At 30.7% G+C, this 20,562-nt stretch overlaps 4 protein-coding genes across 4 annotated transcripts; 2 read left to right on the top strand and 2 right to left on the bottom strand.

The window, feature by feature from the left end:
* Positions 1 to 766: 766 nt before the first annotated feature.
* Phum_PHUM409140 (phosphatidylinositol 4-kinase, putative) lies at positions 767 to 3,820 on the bottom strand (the record flags this gene model as incomplete). The annotated part of the gene is made up of 5 exons (XM_002428863.1): positions 767 to 964; positions 1,055 to 1,687; positions 2,067 to 2,197; positions 2,288 to 3,415; positions 3,517 to 3,820. The coding sequence occupies 5 exons, from the start codon at positions 3,818 to 3,820 to the stop codon at positions 767 to 769; spliced, it is 2,394 nt and encodes a 797-aa protein (XP_002428908.1).
* Positions 3,821 to 5,723: 1,903 nt separating this feature from the next.
* On the top strand, positions 5,724 to 6,617 carry Phum_PHUM409130 (uncharacterized protein; the record flags this gene model as incomplete). The annotated part of the gene is made up of 2 exons (XM_002428862.1): positions 5,724 to 6,150; positions 6,613 to 6,617. 2 exons carry the CDS (start codon positions 5,724 to 5,726, stop codon positions 6,615 to 6,617), a joined length of 432 nt encoding a protein of 143 aa, XP_002428907.1.
* Positions 6,618 to 12,841: 6,224 nt separating this feature from the next.
* Phum_PHUM409120 (uncharacterized protein) lies at positions 12,842 to 16,240 on the bottom strand (the record flags this gene model as incomplete). Its single annotated transcript, XM_002428861.1, has 9 exons — positions 12,842 to 13,084; positions 13,165 to 13,343; positions 13,426 to 13,755; positions 13,947 to 14,285; positions 14,378 to 14,616; positions 14,691 to 14,978; positions 15,064 to 15,199; positions 15,324 to 15,849; positions 15,998 to 16,240. The coding sequence occupies 9 exons, from the start codon at positions 16,238 to 16,240 to the stop codon at positions 12,842 to 12,844; spliced, it is 2,523 nt and encodes an 840-aa protein (XP_002428906.1).
* A 1,874-nt stretch (positions 16,241 to 18,114) lies between these two features.
* Phum_PHUM409110 (Integral membrane protein GPR178, putative) lies at positions 18,115 to 20,231 on the top strand (the record flags this gene model as incomplete). Its single annotated transcript, XM_002428860.1, has 9 exons — positions 18,115 to 18,151; positions 18,422 to 18,524; positions 18,633 to 18,786; positions 18,895 to 18,975; positions 19,055 to 19,282; positions 19,358 to 19,507; positions 19,603 to 19,705; positions 19,781 to 20,005; positions 20,095 to 20,231. The coding sequence occupies 9 exons, from the start codon at positions 18,115 to 18,117 to the stop codon at positions 20,229 to 20,231; spliced, it is 1,218 nt and encodes a 405-aa protein (XP_002428905.1).
* Positions 20,232 to 20,562: the final 331 nt, after the last annotated feature.

The raw sequence follows: 20,562 nt of genomic DNA, 5'->3' as shown, positions 1-20,562 counted from the left end.
ACCCGCCCCCGCCCGCGCGCCTGCCCTTCTCTCGATGTGCGCCCCCCCACGCGCGCCCGCCCTTCTCTCGATGTGCGCCCCCCTCACGCGCGCCCGCCCTTCTCTCGATGTGCGCCCCCCTCACGCGCGCCCGCCCTTCTCTCGATGTGCGCCCCCTACGCGCGCCTGCCCTTCTCTCGATGTGCGCCCCCCTCACGCGCGCCTGCCCTTCTCTCGATGTGCGCCCCCCTCACGCGCGCCTGCCCTTCTCTCGATGTGCGCCCCCCTCACGCGCGCCCGTCCTTCTCTCTATGTGCGCCCCCCCACGCGCGCCTGCCCTTCTCTCGATGTGCGCCCCCCTCACGCGCGCCCGTCCTTCTCTCTATGTGCGCCCCCCCACGCGCGCCCGTCCTTCTCTCTATGTGCGCCCCCCCACGCGCGCCTGCCCTTCTCTCGATGTGCGCCCCCCTCACGCGCGCCCGCCCTTCTCTCGATGTGCGCCCCCCTCACGCGCGCCCGCCCTTCTCTCGATGTGCGCCCCCCCACGTATTTTGTATACTCGCACGCGGGCGGGTGCGTGCGTGCGAGTATACAAAATTCTCTACGCGCTCATTCTTTGATAAATTTCAATTAACAATTAAGTAATTATTATTAAGTTTGATTCTTGCGTTTTTGCCTCAAAAGTCGGACGGGCGCTTTCTAATTAATTTCCTCCTTCCTTTTGTTCCCCCCCCCCCTATTAGTCTGATTATATGAAAAAAAGTAATAATAATGATGATAGTAAAACTCACTTGTACGGTCTAACCCAAAGAGGTACTCTTTCCGTTTCCCATATTCTTTGCAAAACCATGAGTAACTGTGATGCCATGAGTTCTTGACGAAGGTCGTCACCGCATTTGACAATGACGGAAAGAAGTTTCCAATTGGAAAGATGACCGTAGGGTGACGATTCTCGCACTCTTCTTTCCTTTTCTTCCCAGGGTTCCTGTACGACGATACAACAAAAATTAACAATTAAAAAAAAAAATCTTCTACTAGAGAAGAGAGAGAGAGAGAGAAATAATGATTTATTTACTTTCAGTGCTGCCGCCGAGGGATCTTCCGGATCCCGCGAAAATGTTTTCTGTCTCGTATCGTGCAAAGATTCTGAAAGTCTTCTCCTGATATCTCCAGCGGCGAACACGGTGGGCGGTTCTCTCGAATCGCTCGATTCCTGCGACATTTGCGATATTGTATCCCGATCCACGGATCTGTTCAACTGTATGTACTGCTGTGATATTTCATCGTCTTCCTGAGACCAACAAATGTCGTCATCTTCGCGGTTCGCGGGTTGCGTGGATGGAAAAGAAGAAGAGGGTTCGTTGATTAGATTTTCTTCGGATTTGATGTGTCTCAAAGCGTTCATCATTTTCGGAGGCACGGGAGAGTCGTAGATATCATCGACTTGCAACACTTCCACGTATATTATGTAGGGAGCCCGATCTTTCGAATTGAGAACGGCGGATGCCTGAGGCGGAATACGAACGACGTGATGAGGGATGTTCGAATGAAGGGGCAACCATACTCTCGCAGGTAGATTGACGTTCACGACGCTGAGCTCTGCCAACAAACGAGTCGTTTTCGCTTCTTTACTCGTCATCGAACCGAGGAGTTTACCAATAGAGATCAACGCTTTTATAAATTCTAATTCGGGTGCGAGTCTTGGTGCCTAAAAAAAAAAAAAAATAAAAATAAAAATAAATAAATAAAAATTTTTAAAAAAATGACGTCATTAATAATTTTTTTTTCTTTCTTTCCTTCTGTCTTCCTTATTTTTGCTTTCACTTGCGCAACGGTTCTAATAATAATAATAATAACAACCAATTTAAAAACAATTAACGATAAACTAATAATTGTATAATCAATGTCGTCCGTCGGCCAAGCTTTTTACTTTTCGAGGTTACTACACACACACACGCACACCCACGCCCACTTACATAATTTCACAGCTGTACATTGTATTAATTATTATTATTATTATTATTATACTAATAAATTAAAATTAAAAGGAAGACGTGGTTTGGACAATTTTTTATATGTATACTTACATTGCATGTGCACTCAGTCTTTTGTCCGCGGAGATTATTCACGATGCCCGTGCAAGAATCAAAACAATTACATCCATTGTCGAAAGCATGACCTGAACCCATGTCACCCAAGCTAACTTTCATGGTTCCTCCTTAAAAAAAAAAAGAAGATAATAATAATAATAATAATTTCTCATATAAAATTATTTTCATTGAATTACATATATATATAATAGACTCACCAAATGTGGTGATTTTTCTATTTCCCTTTATGAGACTAGATGCATCCGATTTTGATCTCTGATGAGTTTTAATGTTTACATTTGATGATGATGATGATAATGATGAAGAAGAAGGACATGTTTGTTTATCATCAGAATTTGAAAATTTGACTTCTACATTTCCTTTCGTCGTCGTCGTTGTTGTTGTTGTTCTCCTCGAGTTTACGTGATGGCATACGTCTCCATCTTTCGGCCTTAACTGATCGGATAATATCAAATTTCTTAGTTTCGTACCGTTAGATTTTTTTTTCGACGGAACTTGGGCATCCGAACTATAGGCGTCGAGTAACCATGCACACTTGAGAGAAAAATCCGCGGATTGACGACACCTGTGGACTAGATATGGATGTATTACCTCCGCGACATCCGGCATTTGCAAATACATGCATACCAACTGTGGTAAATAAAAATCGACTTCGACGTTTGGAAAATCGAATAATTTATTCGCTATGAAACTTTGAACGCCGGGTTCTTTCGAATTTGATAAATATATTATAGCCATGGACATGTCGAAAGACTCGCACTCGAATAGTCTAAGTAAAAAACTTTTACCCTCAGAAACGCGAACGGTGTTTTCCGCGGGGGTGAGAGAAACATCGTCGTCACTCGTTGTTTTATTCTGATGGTCACCGAATGTTTTATTATCGGGGCTCGTGGAATTTTCATCGGGTAGAATTTCAACATCACTTTCACGACGTTCCGAACAACCCGCACTGTTTTCATCAATATTATCTTTTAATTTTGTCATTAATTCACTGTCTTTGTGTAATGATTTCTTAGAAAAAAATGTAATTTTTTTACTCATTAAAATCCTTTTCGTCAATGGAATAGGAATTTCTTCTTTCACTACAAGTCTTGGAGTAACAACAGATTCATCGCTAGTACTGCATGATGCCACATTAGAATTTAAACTTTCCCTACTGTGATCTATGCTTGTTAATTGTTCGACAGATGATTCTCTCGTTGTCGCATCTCCTTCAGAGCTACAAAGTATACCCGAATCATCCGAACCTAAACTAGTCAGATCTTCTCGATTTTTTATAGCATCTCCACTACTCATAGGCATATTCTGTGCTGATGGTTTCGAATCTGAAATGATACAACAACAAAAAATTTGTTATTCCAAACTGATTTTTTTTTTTTTGTAAAAAATTAATCGAATCAATCAAATGTAAAGAAATATGATTTACTTGTGGAGGACGGATATTCACATTCTGGACTAGGAGTTACATCAACTTCTGGTATTCTCTGCAGTGCAGAATCGAGACTCCTATTACGTTGATGCATTGTCGTAATTTGAGCAACTGGAGGGAGTAAAATTCCCATCGATCGAAAATCTAAACTTAAATTTCTCTGATGATTGCTCAGCTTTGATCTGAGACAAACATTTGTGCATGGCCTACCATGTACAGGAGGAACATTTTCACATGATGATGAAGTTTCTTTTTGTTTTTTCCCTTCTATTTGAGGCACCAAATTTGCAACTTCAAACATTTTCCTCTTTTTTTATTTAATTAAATCCTTTTTCTTTCTTTCTCTCACTCTCTCTCGATAAATCAGCTATGTAGCATAATTAGTTTGATCATTTTGGACATAATATATGATTATCTCACAGCTGGAAAAGAAAAAAACACATAATTAAACAAAAAATACAAGAACACTTTTAAAATTTACACACACACGCTTATATATTCGAATATAAAACAAACATTACTATTGAAATACATATTCGTATAACTGAAAATGAAAGAAAAATGTCATCGATATAATTCAGCAATTGAAAACTCTTTACTCGACAAAACTAACAAAATAAATGAAGAGAAAAAGAAAACCACACAAACACAAACACAAAATATTATTTTACAAATAAAAAGAAATGAATCAAAATTTTAAGAAATTATAGTTGAGTCATTATTTGACTGGGTCTAGGTTGGCATTTTTTTTTCGAATAAACTTGCAATGACCCTTGTATTCAAAATTATTTATTTTTTCATTTATATTAATTGTTAAATATTATCAAAAGAAAAAAGAAAAAAAACTTATTTTTATAGACGAGCTTATTGGTACTAAAAAACATTTCAAAAAATCGGACTTTGCCCATTTTATACAAACACTTTCTATTATATGTATATATAAAAATGGCCTGATTTTCTATATAAAAAAACTGCGAAATAATTTTTTTTTTGACGTTTTTTGTTTTTTTGCCTTTATAATTCGTATCAAAATTTATATTATCACGGTTTAATTTACTTTCGATACGATGTGTGGAAAAAAAAAATTAAACCAAAAACCGTTTTAGGTTTTAATTCAAATTTTGATTTACTCACCGCAACAACTTAATTTAAATTTAAAAAAAATAAAATATTTTAAATAAAAATAAAAAAATTTTAAAAAACGAAATCACTAATAAAAAAAAAAAAGAAAATATTAAAAAAATAATAAGAATAATATCAAAACGAAAATTACCCTAAAATTGAGGAAATTGTGCCAGACATTCAAGGCAGCCATTATTACAACTACTACCAACATGAAAAAAAATTAAAAATGTCACCCGTAAACAAAATTTACGGAATGATAAAAATAAAATTTTTAAAAAAAAAAAAAGTGAAACGATATTCAAAAATAATATAAAATTTTTTAAAACGATTAATTTTTCGTTATACGATATATATGGACGATAAAGAATTAATAATAATTTGACGATATTTTTTTTTATTTTTTTTTTTAATATAAAATTAAGTTGGCACGACTTAATTGTTTGGGTGGGGAAGGTCATTTGCACTTAGTGACAATAAAATAAAATTTCAACTATTAAATTACTTAACGATTTAACCTTCGTTTTTATAAATTTTTATCCGATATAATTATTTAATATTAATATTAAATAAATAAATAAATTAATTAATTAATAAATAAATAAATTATTAAAATTATTGAAAACAATTACAACATGTGTGTTAGATATATACACACGCACAAATTAATGGCGGGTTGATGGAATTCCATTATTATTATTATTATTATCATTAATTATTTCCCTGTTAGAAAGTTAATAAAGATTGAATTGATTGATTGAAAAATCAATTTTCCTTTTCTATTAAAATTAATTTTAAATAAGAAAAAAATTTATCGTAATTATAAAAGAAAGTTTTTTAACAACAATAGGGAAATTTTAATAATAATAATGATAATAATGAAAAGGTAGAAAATCGCTTGCGCGTCGTATCGATCTCGTAATTTTTTTTTTCATTTCTGACGGTTTAATTTAATGTAAATCGGGGGGAGTAATATAGTGTAACCACCATATGTCAGAGAATAATATTATTAATTATATAATGGCGGAAATAAATTAAATAAGTTTTTAAATCGCGAGTTGGGGTAGTAAAGAGGGTAAAAAATGTCAAAAGACGATGGGGCGACATTAGGTTATTCATATCATTTACCATCTCGTGGTATTAATTTAAAGCTAAGAAATGCATTGTCACAGTTCAGTGATTTGTTCAGTGAATTTAATAAATACATAGCACCCGCATATCACCACGATCGTTGCGAAAGATCCGTACAAATGAGAATATATGGAATGCATAAAAGAGAATTCGTACTCGTTTTCCTCGCCATATTTGCTTTATTTGGTTTATCAACGTTTATCGGTTTGGCCGGACCCCCGATAACCCTGACAACCCAAGAGAAAGCATCCAATTTATTGAGAAAATCAAACGATACGGATATATCGAGGGGACCCTTCGTTATGAGGAGTCCAATGATGAACACTTATAATCAACAACTTTGGATAATAGGAAAAATTATAACTGATAATGTCGAAGGTAGGAAAATATATATTTTTTTCTCTCTCTCTCATAATTCTTATCAACAACAACTACAACTCGTTTGTCGTTTGTCGTTTGTCAATCTTTATTTTAAATAAAAAAAATCGTTCGTGCCATTTTCCATATGAAACTTTTTTTTTTTTTTTTTTTTTCTATAACTTTCTGAATGAACTCCTCTAAGGCAAACGATACTAATGATAATGATGATGATATTTTGTAATAGAAAATATGATAAAAAAAATTTATTTTCTGTCATATTAAACGATAACTGATTAGAATAAACTTTGGTCCTTACGGTGTCAAATAAGGTTCAAATTTTATTTGTTTTTAAATTTTTTTTAAATTTTTTTTTGCAATGAAATATAAAACGCCATCATTCTCTCTCTCACTCTCTCATAAATTTGAACTTTGAAATTTTGTCCTATTATTAATAATAACGATTATTATTATTTTTCATAGAGTAAATAAACGATATGATTCCCCCCCCCTCCCCGCCATTTTTAAATAAATGTAAAAATTTAATATGAGTGTGTATCTCTATAGAAATTTATTTTAAGAGTAATTTTCTAATTACGGCGCCATTTTTGTTTTTTTTTTTGGAAAGTATTTCTTTGAATTTATTTAAAATGTTTTCTCTTTTATAAGAAAAGAATTTTAACATATATTAATATATATTATATAAAACAATTTTAACAATAATTAAATTTAGAAAAAGATTCGAATTTTTTAAATCGTTTAAAAGGATTTATTATTTGATGATGACGTCATTAAAAAAAACCGTTGAATAATAATTTTTACCGCCCGGGTAGTCGTTTTTTTTAAAAAGGTTTCTGAACGTACTTTTTTGTTCGTTTTATAAAAGTTTTACAATTTTTTTAATTTTTTTTTTTTTATTGTGGCAACACTGACGAATTATTTTAAACCCTATAAAAATCTCTTTAGGGCTTTAAATGTTTAACGAAGAATCTTTTGACTTTTTAAATAATGTTTCTCCCCTCCCCCCCCCCGATTTTGATTTTTTTTTAAAATCATTTGCATTTGACGTAATGATTGTGTCAAAGGTCAACATTTGCAATAATAATTAATTACTAAAGGGAAACAAAATAAATTTTATTGAATTTATTTTCATTAAAATTTCATTCTTGAATTCGAATCGGGGACATCAATGTTAAACGTTATTGTTAAAATCTATTAAATTTTATGTATATTTATACAGTATGATGATGGTTGTTGTGTTTGTTGTTTGTTACCACTTCCTTTCAAAGTAAAAAAAGAAAAAGTTATTTATAAATTTAACAGTTTATACATCTTTTGTATTGAAAACAAAATTTATTATTTTTTCCCTACCATTTTGTTATTTTATTTTTATAAATTCTTTCCAAAAAATTTCTATTTTCAGTTATCATATTAATAATGATGATTTTTTTGTTGAAAAAAAAAAATTTGATTGAATAGAAAGATAGTTTATAAACCTTAAAATTTAAGGTTCTTCTTCTTCTTCTTCGCAAAATTTTTTTGGCAAACGAAATGACATTTTATGTTGTCACGAGGATCAGGTTTAAATCGTTTGCCAAAATTGATTTTTTTTTTTTTTATTAAAAAAAAGAAATTTTGAAATATGTTAACGAGTTGACAAATTTCAGGTTCGTTAATACCTTAACATGACTTTTACGTCTTTATAACAAGTTTTATATGGAATCTCTCTCTCCCTCGCTCTCTCTCTCTCTCTCTCTCTCTCTCTCTCTCTCTCTCTCCCTTGCTCTCTCTCTCTCTCTCTCTGCCTCTCCTTGATTCCAAAACCATCAGAATTTCCTTATTTAAAAAAATTCCTTAAAAAATATTTGTTTCAAAAAGGTTTTTTGATTTTTTTTTTTTTTTTTTGCACTTTGGCAACTTGTTTCGATACCATTTTTTTTTTTTTTCAAATTTGGTAACGGATCAATTGAAAACAAACGTAAATGTCAAGTAACGTATCTTAAAATAACTCCTTTGCAATAAATAAATAAACTCACGGTTATCAAAAGTATTTTAAAATGACTTGATTAAACATATGTTAAGGTTTGTTCAAGTGGTTTTATTTACAAAAAAAAAAGAACTAATACGTATACAAAAAGGAATTCAACGATCGATGACGTAGACGACGACGACGACGACGACGACGACGACGACGACGACGAGGAGGAGAACAACCGTTGAAAATTACCGCATCGAAAAACAAACGTTGTAAAAAATCATCAGGTAAACATAATAATCGAATAATATTTTCAATTTACTCGAAAAACATCATCATCATCATCGTCGTCGTCGTCGTCATCGGATTCGAGTATTACACAAACGCAACGTTTTTTTTTTTTTTTTTAAATTTCACAACGAAATATTTTACCTTGAAATCCGCCATGTAACCAATAAGAATTCATAACCGACTGAGTAACTGAAATCCTTGTACAATTAAATCCGAAATAATTATTTGGCACTAAATCCGGTTTTTTTATTTATTTATTTGCAAATTTAAATATTTATTTCATTCATTCATTCATTATTATTATTATTATTATTATTACGTTACGTCACGATCGAAAGGTTTACATTTGATTCAATAATTAAAAAAAACAAATACGTCGCGAAAGATAAGAATCGTAACGTTTGATTATGACGTCACAAAATCAAAATTTCAAAATTATGGGGTTGGCTGCTCTGTTTTTGTTTTGTTTCATCTTTCCGCCATTTTTGCACGAAATGCATAGGTGAACGAACTTAACGTTTTTTTTTTTTTTTTTTTTTTTTTACAAAAAAATAATTATTATTATCGATTGACAACTGATGCATTGTTCTGGAGAAAACAAACAAACAAACAAACAAACGAACAAACGAAGAGAGATTCAACGATCGACGTAAAAAACCGGTAAATAAAAAAAAACTCATTTATTTAAAATATCATTACCATTATTATTATTATTATTATAATTATTATTATTATTTTTTCCAATGTGGCGTTAAAACGTGATTTTCAAACGAATAAAAAAAAAAAAAAAAAAAAAAAAACGTGATAAACGTTTAATTTAATTGAAAAAGAGAGTGAGTGAGTGAGAGAGAGAGAGAAAGAGAGTGAGAGAGAGAAAACAAAATGGTATCGTAATAATAATAATAATAATAATAATAATGATAATAATAATAATTTTTTTTCGTTAAATATAAATAAATTAAAAAGACAATCAATCAATCATCGATTGTTGTTACACATTTTAAAAAAAAAATTAAAATGGGTGCGGTTAAAAACTTGGTGAAAGGTCAAAGCCATGAAATACATAATAATAATAATAATAATAATAATAATAATAATAATAATAATAATAATAATGATAATCGATTGCAAAAGTTGTTTTTTCTCGTAAAGGAAAAGAAAGAAAAACCAGAAAAAAAATTACAAGACCGGACAATCAAGTATGGCGACTTTTTTTTTTTTTTACATAATCTTTACTTTTTTTTTCTTCCGCCTTTTTTTAAATTAAGGACGACAACAAAACAAAATGAAAAAAAAATTTTTTTTTTAAATTTACGAATATTTTAAAATATCTCCGAGATTTTACGCGACATCGCGAGATACTTTTTTAAATTTGACGTGGAATTTAAAAAAAAAAAAATTAAAATAAAATCAAACGACAACAAACGACCAAAACAAACAAACGGGTGACGTGAAAATAGACAAAAAATAATAATAATAATAATAATAATAATAAATTCGTCAATATCATACCTTAAATATCGTGTTACACGATTACGATGATAATGATGATTGATAACGTGTGACGTATACGCACAATCCGTAAATCCGTTAAAAAAATTTTTCTCGTTTCATATTTTTAAAAAAAAACCACGAATAATAATAATAATACTATTACCACTACCACTACCACTACCACTACTTGAAAACAATCGATTATTATTATTATTATTAATAATTAACCGTTGACGTTTTAATTTTTTCCCCCCTCGTCGTCTGCACAAAAACAAACACACATGACGATGACGACGTCGTGTCACAAACTAACAATGACAAGAAAGTGAAAAAAAAAAAAAAAAAAATGGCGGCGACGAAGACGAAAAAGAAAACGGTCGGTTTCCGTAAAGATTATTCACAAAATAATAATAATAATAATAAATAAGTGATAATAATAATTAACGTTAAACACGTTTACCTTGTAGGTAAATTTTTTTTTTTGTTCAGTAAAAAAGGAAAAGTTCGCGCACTGTTGATTCCGAACGGATAATTTAACGAGATAATTTTTTTTTTTTTTTTTTTTTTTTTTCAAACGGGTCGCCCTGGTATTACAATTCCCTCGAATCTAAAACCTAAATTTAAAAAAAAAAAAAAATAATAATAATAATAATAAAAAACGTTTAACGATTTAAAAAAAAAAAAAAATTCGAATTCTCTCGACACAAACACAAACACTCGAACAGTCAGTTCCACACGCACAAACAAACAGAAAAAAAAAAAAAAACAAATCGTAATAATAATGATAATAATAGTAATACAAGGTCGTTATTACTGCTGATACGTACTTGAAAATTCCTTCCCTCCCCCTCTCTTTCCCTTTCTCTCTCTCTCTCTCTTCTCCTTCCCTTTTCCCCTTCCCCCAAGAAAGTTATAAATTAATTTTAACGGTTTTTATCGTGTTACATGACAACGAATACTATATAACTAATAATAATAATAATAAATCGAAGGTTTCGTGACGTAATACACTCACGCACGCACGCACAGACTTATTAATATAACGTTTTTAGAAAAAAAAATTTTTTTTTTTTTTTTGGTGAATTTTGTCGACATAAATCGAATTTTTATTAATTGTCGCCATTAAGAAGAAAAAGCGTTAGATCTCTCTCTCTCTCTCTCTCTCATTCTAACTTTTTTTATTTGTTTTTTCTTTACCGTTAAAGAATGCAGACGATAACGAGAGAAAGAGAGAGAAAGATAAAGAGAGAGAGAATGAGACTCAGAAAGAGAGAGAGAGAGAGAAAGAGAGAGAGAGAGAAAGAATGAGAGAAAGAAAAAGGAAGTGAGAGAGAGAAAGAGAAAGAGAGAGAGAGAGAAAGAATGAGAGAAAGAAAAAGGAAGTGAGAGAGAGAAAGAGAAAGAGAGAGAGAGAGAAAGAATGAGAGAAAGAAAAAGGAAGTGAGAGAGAGATAGGGAGAATGTGAGAGAGAGAAATAGAGAGAATGAGAGAGAGAGAGAGAGAGAGAGAGAGAAAGAGAGAGAGAGAGAATGTGAGAGAGAAAGAAAGAAATAGAGAGAATGTGTGAGAGAGATAGAGAGAGAGAGAGAATGTGAGAGACGTCGAACGATTACAATAAAAAGTTTTTTTTTTATATTTTAAATTAAATTTAATTGATTAATCAATTAATAATAATAATGATATTTAAGATCACGAAGAGAATATAAAAAAAAAAAAATTATTATTTAAATTTCAAAATGGCTTTTCATCGACAATAATTTTTTTTTTTGGGGGGGGGGGGGAAATGTCGCGCATATAATAAATAAATTCGGGTCGTTTTTTTTTTTTTTTTTTTTTTTATTGCAATTTTAACTTTCCCCCGAAAAAATAATAATAATAATAATAATAATAATAATAATAATTTTTTATATAAAAACATAATGGGAGTATATTAAAAAAAAAATTGCATAATTCTATCAAAAAAAAAAATCAACAAGTCATTTGACAACGATCTCGATTTTTTTTTTTTTTCTTTCTTTCGTTTGTTTGCGACAAAACAACCGGTTTGTTGTGAACAAACAACAACAACAACAACAAATTTCTCCCCTTTTTTTTATTATTATTATCGATAATAATAATATATATTATATATGTAGGAAAAAAAAAAAAAAAAAAACGTTAAAAGTTGTTTTCCTTTCTTCATATTTTTTCTCTTACTTTCTTTTTTTTTACGAAATTGACAACAAAATGGCGGCAATTTTTTTTTTTTTTTTTGACTCTCGTTATTATCTATTATTATTATTATTATTATTATTATTATTATTATTAATAATTCATTTATGTAAAATTTTGTATAAAAAAAAAAATTAATTAATTGTTTAATATGAATAAATCGATCGATCTATCGATGATTAATCGATGACGTCATTTATCATTCTTTAAATGATTTTTTGTGTTTTTTTTAAAATTGTAATTATTTTTCTACTGCTACTGCTACTACTACTACTACTACTACTACTAACACTACTACCACTACCACCACCACCACCACCACCACCACTACTACTACTACTACCCACCATGATTCCGTAAAGACTTTTTTTGACACGTTTTTATCTTCCAGTTTCAATATAATGAACCCGCATTACCTTGACCCATAATAAAACTTTAACACAGACGACGGAGACAAATTTGTACATAAAATTCGACGTATAATAATATTAATAATAATAATAATAATAAATACATATAATAATAACAACAACGGGGGTAAATAATGAATTTTGGTACTGTAATAATAACACTTCCGTTTTTTTTTTTTTTTTCGTTTCCGTTTCCGTTTCCGTTAACTCTTTCTTTTCTAATTCACATTCGATTAATAACGATTATATTGCACTCAAAAAAAAAAAAAAAAACGGAAACATCGAGAGAGTGAGAGAGTGAGAGAGAAAACACTGAAGGAAAAATCATCATTAAAAATTAACATCGATGACGCGGTATTCTTTCAAACACGACATAACTATGTAAAACACCCATAAAATAATTAATAAACCACCGGATAATAATTTAAAAAATACCGAACCCCCCAATTCGGCCTTACCGCAAAATGACGAATTTCTTCTTCCTATTAATAATGCTATGGCGATGACGGCGGAAATCGTAAACAGGAGTACGCTGAAACCTAAAGTTCCCGCAGGTACTTTGAATACCGTACCCTAAAAATAAATGATCACATTAAAAAGAGAGAAAAAAAAATAAAAATCTTATAATAATAATAATATTTATTTCTAATTACGTTATGAGTGTGATAAATGGTTGCCATTAGCCAAGGAAGACCGAGACCCAAAAAAACGTTTACGGAATTACTTCCGGTTATGTTTCCGATCGATGTATCCGCGTATTGTTCTTTTAATGCGGCCGTTCTGCTGGCAAAAGTATCCGGAAGTGACGTACCCATCGCAACCAAAGTGATCGCTATAAGAATTGATGAAAAAAAGATTTTTTAAATACTTAATTAAGTAAATTCCTTTTTTTTTTTTTTTTTTACGTAAATTACCGGTTATTGTATCTTTTAATCCCACGACGCATCCGAATAACGATGCTATATCTTCGATGACGGCCGTGACGAAACCGATGGCACACAAAGACACGATAAAACATAACCAACCGCGAAACATGCTCGGCGGCGGTATAAAAGAAAACAAAACTTTCCAATTGAACGATATGAAATGTAAAACGTAATCGGTTGCCGTTGCATTTTTCACGTCACCCCCGTTGACGTTCATCGCGTCTTTTATTTGCGATGCCCAAGTTTTGCGGTAAATCGAAAGCGTTTTCAATTTTAAATTTGTCATCGCCAACATTTTATCTATTATGTTGGCAAAATCTGAAAATGCATTAAATTTCATAATTAATTTTCGACGTTAATGTTTTTAACGATAGCAAAACATTCGGTCCGGGGCCTTGGCTACAATTGAGAGTGTCACTAAATTAGAAGATTCAAGTGTTTATAACTTTACATACAATGAATGAATGAATGAATGAATGAATGGAGGTGATTTTTTTTATTTTACGCACCCTCATCGTTCGTTATTGTCACGCAAATAACTTTTATGTCTCCTAAAGATGCATCATTGCTCGGAGAAAACAATTCGACAAAGAAATAACTATCTTTTTCGGGTCTTATTTCGTTGAGTAATGGTATTTCGATCGTTTGAAGTATTTCGCGATGTTTAAATATCAATTCTCCTTCGCCGCCTAGGAAATCTTTACCAGATATTGCGGTATCATTATTCGTTCGCCATTTAACCGATACTTCACCATCCGCTCCGTATTTCCTACGTACGTTTATAACAACGCATTCCGCGCTTTCTTTCACGAGGATTCCAGTTTTTTCAAAAGAAATAACTCCAGGTTCTAGAAAACAAAAACAAAAACACAAAAACATTACGCAATTACGAAAAACGTTTTTTTTTTTTTTTTTTTTTTTAAACAAAACAAACACCAACTATCATCATCCAAAATTGTAATTTCCATAATTGAAATCCTTCCGATTTGAACATTGGCATTTCCAGAATGTTCCGTTAATGATAATTTTAAAAAAAATTCTTCGTTCGGTTCCCATTGGGTATCATCTACTATTTTCACGAGTACTAATTTTTCCGTTTCTTCCGGTTCGAATACTAATATTTCGTCTACTTTTACATAATCATCTCCCGCTTTGGCAGAACCATCGACACTTTCAACTCTAAAATAATACAAATTTAAAACTTTGCTGTTGTTGTTGCTGCTGTCGTCGTGAAAGATTATCAATATTTTTACCTGACTTTAACGGATGGTTCGAGATTTCCGTGTCTGCATACGGTTATAAAAAAACTTCCGATATTTTCACGTACGGCACACGTGGCCGAGTGAAATTCAACAATGGCATTTTTCATTGATATTTCCGGGAGAAGACTCAAAGCGGATCCCAGGGGATATTGATTGATTGTATCGTAAACTTCTTGAAGTTTTAACGAAAGTCTCGGCCTTAGTTTTCTTCCACCCGTAAGATCACGAATGGCGCTCATGCGATAAGTGGCAGCAGACTGCGGTTCAGAATCGATGATTCTAAAATACAATTTCAATTAGTAAAATTTCCTTTTTTTTTTTTTTTTAAAAAAAATTTATAATAATAAAATTACGTGAAACTCACTTGGATGCAGCTAATATGGCGGCATCTTCGTTCGATATCCCCGGATATTTTTTCAATTCTTTGAAAAAAGAATAAAGAGTTTCTTTATCGATTTTTCCATCCTTGATAAATTTCCTTTCGACAAATATTTTTTTACCTGTGATTTCATTGAAATGAGAAATGAATTAGAGATGAATTAAATTCCCTTACTCCTCCCCCCCCCCAAAAAAAAAAAAAAAATGAATAAATCAATTAATAAATTGTTTAAATAATTTACCCACTCTCTTCCATTTTGATTTCGTGAGCTCGAGTCAGCCTTTTTTTTTTCGACATCAACAATCTTATATCCAGCCATTTTTTATCCGTTGCAAAAGCAAAGAATATAAGAGCGGGAAACATGAGAAAAGTCGCGATTGCTTCCCACAATTCGACGACGTGCGGAGAAAACAAACTCAAAATTATCCAAAGCCAAACGTAGGCCAGTATGCTGAATATCGAGCAAACGATGAAAACATTAAACAATCGAATTCTTCGTGATTCCCCATTGGGGACGCTTATTATGCAAATGGCGGTTATTAGTAGAAGATTGAATGCTGCTGATCCGACTATCGTTCCCGGTCCCAATTCTCCCGATTCGAAATTACGTTTAATTACTTCCATGCAAGCTAATAATATTTCTGGTGCTGATGTTCCCAGTGCCATTAATGTCAGATTAGCAACTGTATCGTTCCATACACGAACTTCAATGAAATCAAGTTGATGGGTTGATGTTGCTGTCACATTCAAAGCACTCTCACTTTCTTCTGGCTAAAAAGAAACAAAAACGATTTTTTTTTAACTATCATTATTATTACTACAATTTCTTTTACTTTGTGTGTGTGATTAAAATTAATGACAACCACATGTTATTGTATACACTTAATACAAACAAACAAACAAACAAACATTAACTCACCTTTTTTTTAAATTTTCCCAAATAAACTTTTTTTGTTTGACTTGTTATTGTGACAACAGCACCCATGAATATATCGGTGACAACAGAAACTCCAACAAAAGAATAAGCAAGTGCAAAAAAATATAAAATCCCTCTAATAATCGGATTCAAATGAATGTCGTTTAAAAAAGGAAAAAATAAACTCTCTGAACATTTATCTTCTTCTCCATTTTGTAATTCGTTTAAATCACCCGTTACGTTCATTTTATTCTCTGAAATTAAAGGCGAATAAAAAAAATCATTTATCCAATATTTATCATCACTATACCTTTCTTTCATTTTATCAATTATTATAATTTTCTTTATGAAAATTATTAGAAAAAAAAAAAAAAAAACTTAAATATTTAAACGTTTGTAAATCGTTGTTTGCTGATATATAATCGTTACTACTACTACTACTATGGTCAAGTTTTTACTTGTTAGAACAGGTATTTCATACCTGTTTGAACATCACAAAATACCTTTTCCCGTGAAATAATACCTTTTAAATAGTTTTTTATTAAATAAAAATTTGTTTTTGTAATAAGTATTAACAAAAAAAAAAACGTTTAAGTAATTTGAGTACTTTCAATAATCCTACAAAATTACACTCGATGACGATGATGACGTCATCATTTATTCGCGAACATCCGCGTTCGAAAATTTGAATTTGAATTTGAATTCGAACATAGTTCAAAAAAACCGTTACGAATGGAATTATAATTTACACATTTTTTATTAAACGCAAAATTAATAATAATAATAATAATAATAAATTATTTATTTTACGTTATAAATTAATTAATTTTAACTTTTCTTTTTTTCATTAATAATAATAATAATAATAATAATTAAAGTTAAATTTTTAAAATGTGTCTTAAATTATAATTTACACATACATTTTTTTATCAACGGCAAAAATTTAGTGTTAAATGAATAAAAAATACACAAACTTTTACAATTTTAAGTGGTAAATCTATAACAACATGAGCTGTTGTTAAATTTGCTGACATAAAAAATTAACGGGGGGTCAAAAAAAAAAAAAAAAAAACATTAAAAAGAAAAGCTAATTTTTTTTTTTTTGAACTCCATTTTTTTAAATAAGATAATTGCCTTGTTATTTTTATTACACTAATGTCATGAGAGAAAGAGAGAGAGAGAGAGAGAGAGAGAGAGAGAGAGAGAGAAATCCTTGTAAACATTAATAATAATTATTCTCAATTAAAATTTTTATTAAAATCAAATTCAAAAAAAAAAAAAAAAACTTAACATGGCGTGTGTGCATACTCCATATTTGTTTTTATTATTGAAAATAAATTTTTTTTTTTTTAACGTAAACACTCGAATAATATTTTCATAATAAATTTAAGGGAGCGGAGATGTGTGTGTGTGTATGTGCGTAACAAATTAATTTAATAAAAAAAAAATTAATGATTTCATATACGTACCTTTAATTATTATAATAAAATCAACATGTCTTTTTTTTTAATTTGAAACCGTCCGGTCAATTTCGATATATTCTTTACAAAGTCAAAAGACTGCACGACGGTCGAAATTAAACTGATTCATTCAACATGTAAAAAAAATAAATTGAAACGAGGATTTGTTAAATTAAATTCACCCATTATTAATTACATAAAAGCCGCGACATTTTTTTTCTATTAGAACCATTGTATTGTTTTATTTTCTACTATTTAAACTCGATATTTTTATAAACATGACAGTTTTTTTAAAAAATAATAATAATAATAAAACTGTAAACAAAAATAAATGATAATAATAATAAAAAACTTTTAATTATTCACATTTTAATTTTTCACAATAATTTTTCTCTCTACATGTAAACAATCGCGTTGTGTAAAAAAAACCGCGTTACGTAGGGAAAAAAAGGGCCCCGAAAAAAAAACCGTTGATCGCGTTCTTCGGTTGTCGTTCTTTCATTTTGTGATTCGTCGTTACACCGTAAATTTGTTTTTCTCTATTAACTTGTTTGATAAATCGAATTTAATAGTTAAAATATAATAATCGTTATTAAATTTGTTTAATTTACTCGTTAATAAGTACATTTTGTATAAATCACGACTTAAAAATGACAAAAAATGAAATATAATAACGAACCGTTAGGAGTCGCAAGAAGTGTAAAAATGCTAACAACGAAAATATTTATCTGAATGAATAAAAAAATGGCTAGAGTTTGCAAAAAAATTACGATAAGAGAACTTATTATTTCGTTTAAGTGATATTTAATTTCACATTTATCATAATTATATATATGATTTAAACCAAACCTAATGAAAACAACAATGGCGTTTTATACAAGGGGGTAAAAATGAGGTTTTTGATATGGCAAATACATATTTCACACGTTAATTATTTAAAATGAATGTTTTTCTTGTTATTTTTCAGATGAAATATTTGACAAAACGTTTCACGTTAGCGTTGAAGCTGAGGGTATATCATCAGAACACAAACCGATCAAATTATGGAAAGGAAACGAATTGCGTAACAGGTAAGGTAAACACAAAGATGGCTAATCATTATTAATAATAAAATTATCGATCGATCGATCGGTAATAAATAATACGTAATCGATTATTATTATTATTATCATCATCAGGACACGACACATACGTTGTAAACAATCAACGTGCGACGAATTTAGAATATTTCATTTGGGATTTTTGGATTATACTCACTACGTTTTAACAGTACATTTTTACGGTTTGGAATCATTTCACAAAAGATATCACATAAAAGAAATTAACATATATGCAAGTATTAACGGTTTCTCCCCCGCCTCCTCCTCCTCCCCCACCGCTCCCCCGAGGAGCGACGTGTCATTAATTTATTATTATTATTATTAATTTATTTTTTTTTAGTTTAAAACTTACAATCCGGCATTCACGCAATTAGAAATATGGTTTAGATTTATTTTTTTATTTACATCATTCATAACGACTGTAAGTTTATGTTTGTATTCACTCACGACAAGTTAAGATAAATAAATTAATAATAATAATAATAATTTGTATGTTTCAGTTTTGGTTTACTCACGTTTTAAGACGTTTTTCAATTCAAGACTGGTCAATTGAACAAAAATGGATGTCGATTCTCCTTCCGCTTCTTTTACTTTACAACAATCCATTTTTCCCATTATCATTTCTCGTCAACAGTAGTTTTCCCGGCATATTAGATGCCATTTTTCAAGAAACTTTTTTATCGGCCATACTTTTATTTTGGTTATGCGCTTATCACGGTTTGAGACAGGTAATTGACACATAAATAAACGAAAATAAAAAATCCGTTTCCTTTTTCACTTTTCTTTTTTCTTTTCTTTTCTAGAACGAAAGAAGATTTTTAACATTTTACGTGCCTAAATTATTATTAATACTTCCAATGTGGTTATCATCCCTAACATTTGCCGTTAATCAAAGATATTGGGAATGGGCGGATCCGACATACAGTTATCAAATTCACACTGATCAATTTTACGTAATATAGAAATAATAATAATAATTGAATCAATTACCAAACTTCACTCTCTCTCTCTCTTTCTCAATTTAATTCTATCTCTCTCTCTCTTTCAGGATTACAAAATCGTTTACGTCGTCATAGGAAGTCTCTACGGTGTTTATTTGGGTTGTTTAATGTTAAGAGTTTACAGCGAATTAAGATCGATGCCATATTTCGGTTCGGATAATTTATGTTTAACTTACGTAAAAGTTTTGTTGAAAAAATTATCATTATTATTATTTTTCTTTACAGACGTTAGGCTTAAATTGTTAACGACGATGTTAATAATAATAGTCGCATTTGTTTTCTCGTTGTTTTTATTAAAATTCGGAATCGGTGTCGTCGAAGATAATTTCGCATCCGAATTAACAACGAATTATAAAAGTTCGGCTGAATTTATGGCGCTCTACGGTATACTAAATTTTACCTTTTATGCCATGGCTTACGTTTACACACCGTCAACGTCTTTACCCTTTGGTAATAAAATATTCATTTTGTATAAACATGTCGTCGTCGCGTTCGCGCGCATGCGCACTCACACGCATTAATTTTCTTTACGATTCCAGAATCGCAAATAACTAAAGATAATCCCACGTTTTCCATGATAAACGATTCTGACGAAGATGTCATTTACGGTTCGGATGAGGATACCAGCAGCCGACAACCATTGAATCGTTCTTGTAACAACGACGACAGCGATTGAAAACGCAAAAAAAACTACAAAACTTAATTTATCATTATTATCATTAAAATAAAATTTTTATATGTATAAAAACTAAATAACATTAATAATAATAATCATTATTAACATCATTATTATCATTTTCGTCGTGGCATTAACGGAACGGACTTTTTCCAAAAAAAAAAAAATTCATTATAATTGAAAATCGTGTAAATAAATTTATTTATAATAATAATAATAATCATCATTATTATTATTATTATTATTATTTTTTTTTAAATACGACACATTTACAAAAATTGAAATAATAATAATAATGATGATGATTATGATGATGATAACGGTTAAGCGA

Source organism: Pediculus humanus, genomic scaffold, assembly GCF_000006295.1.
Source record: "Pediculus humanus corporis 1103172108110 genomic scaffold, whole genome shotgun sequence".
Taxonomy (NCBI): domain Eukaryota; kingdom Metazoa; phylum Arthropoda; class Insecta; order Psocodea; family Pediculidae; genus Pediculus; species Pediculus humanus.
Note: the sequence above shows the minus strand (reverse complement) of the source record. Positions and strands in the feature narration are given on the sequence as shown.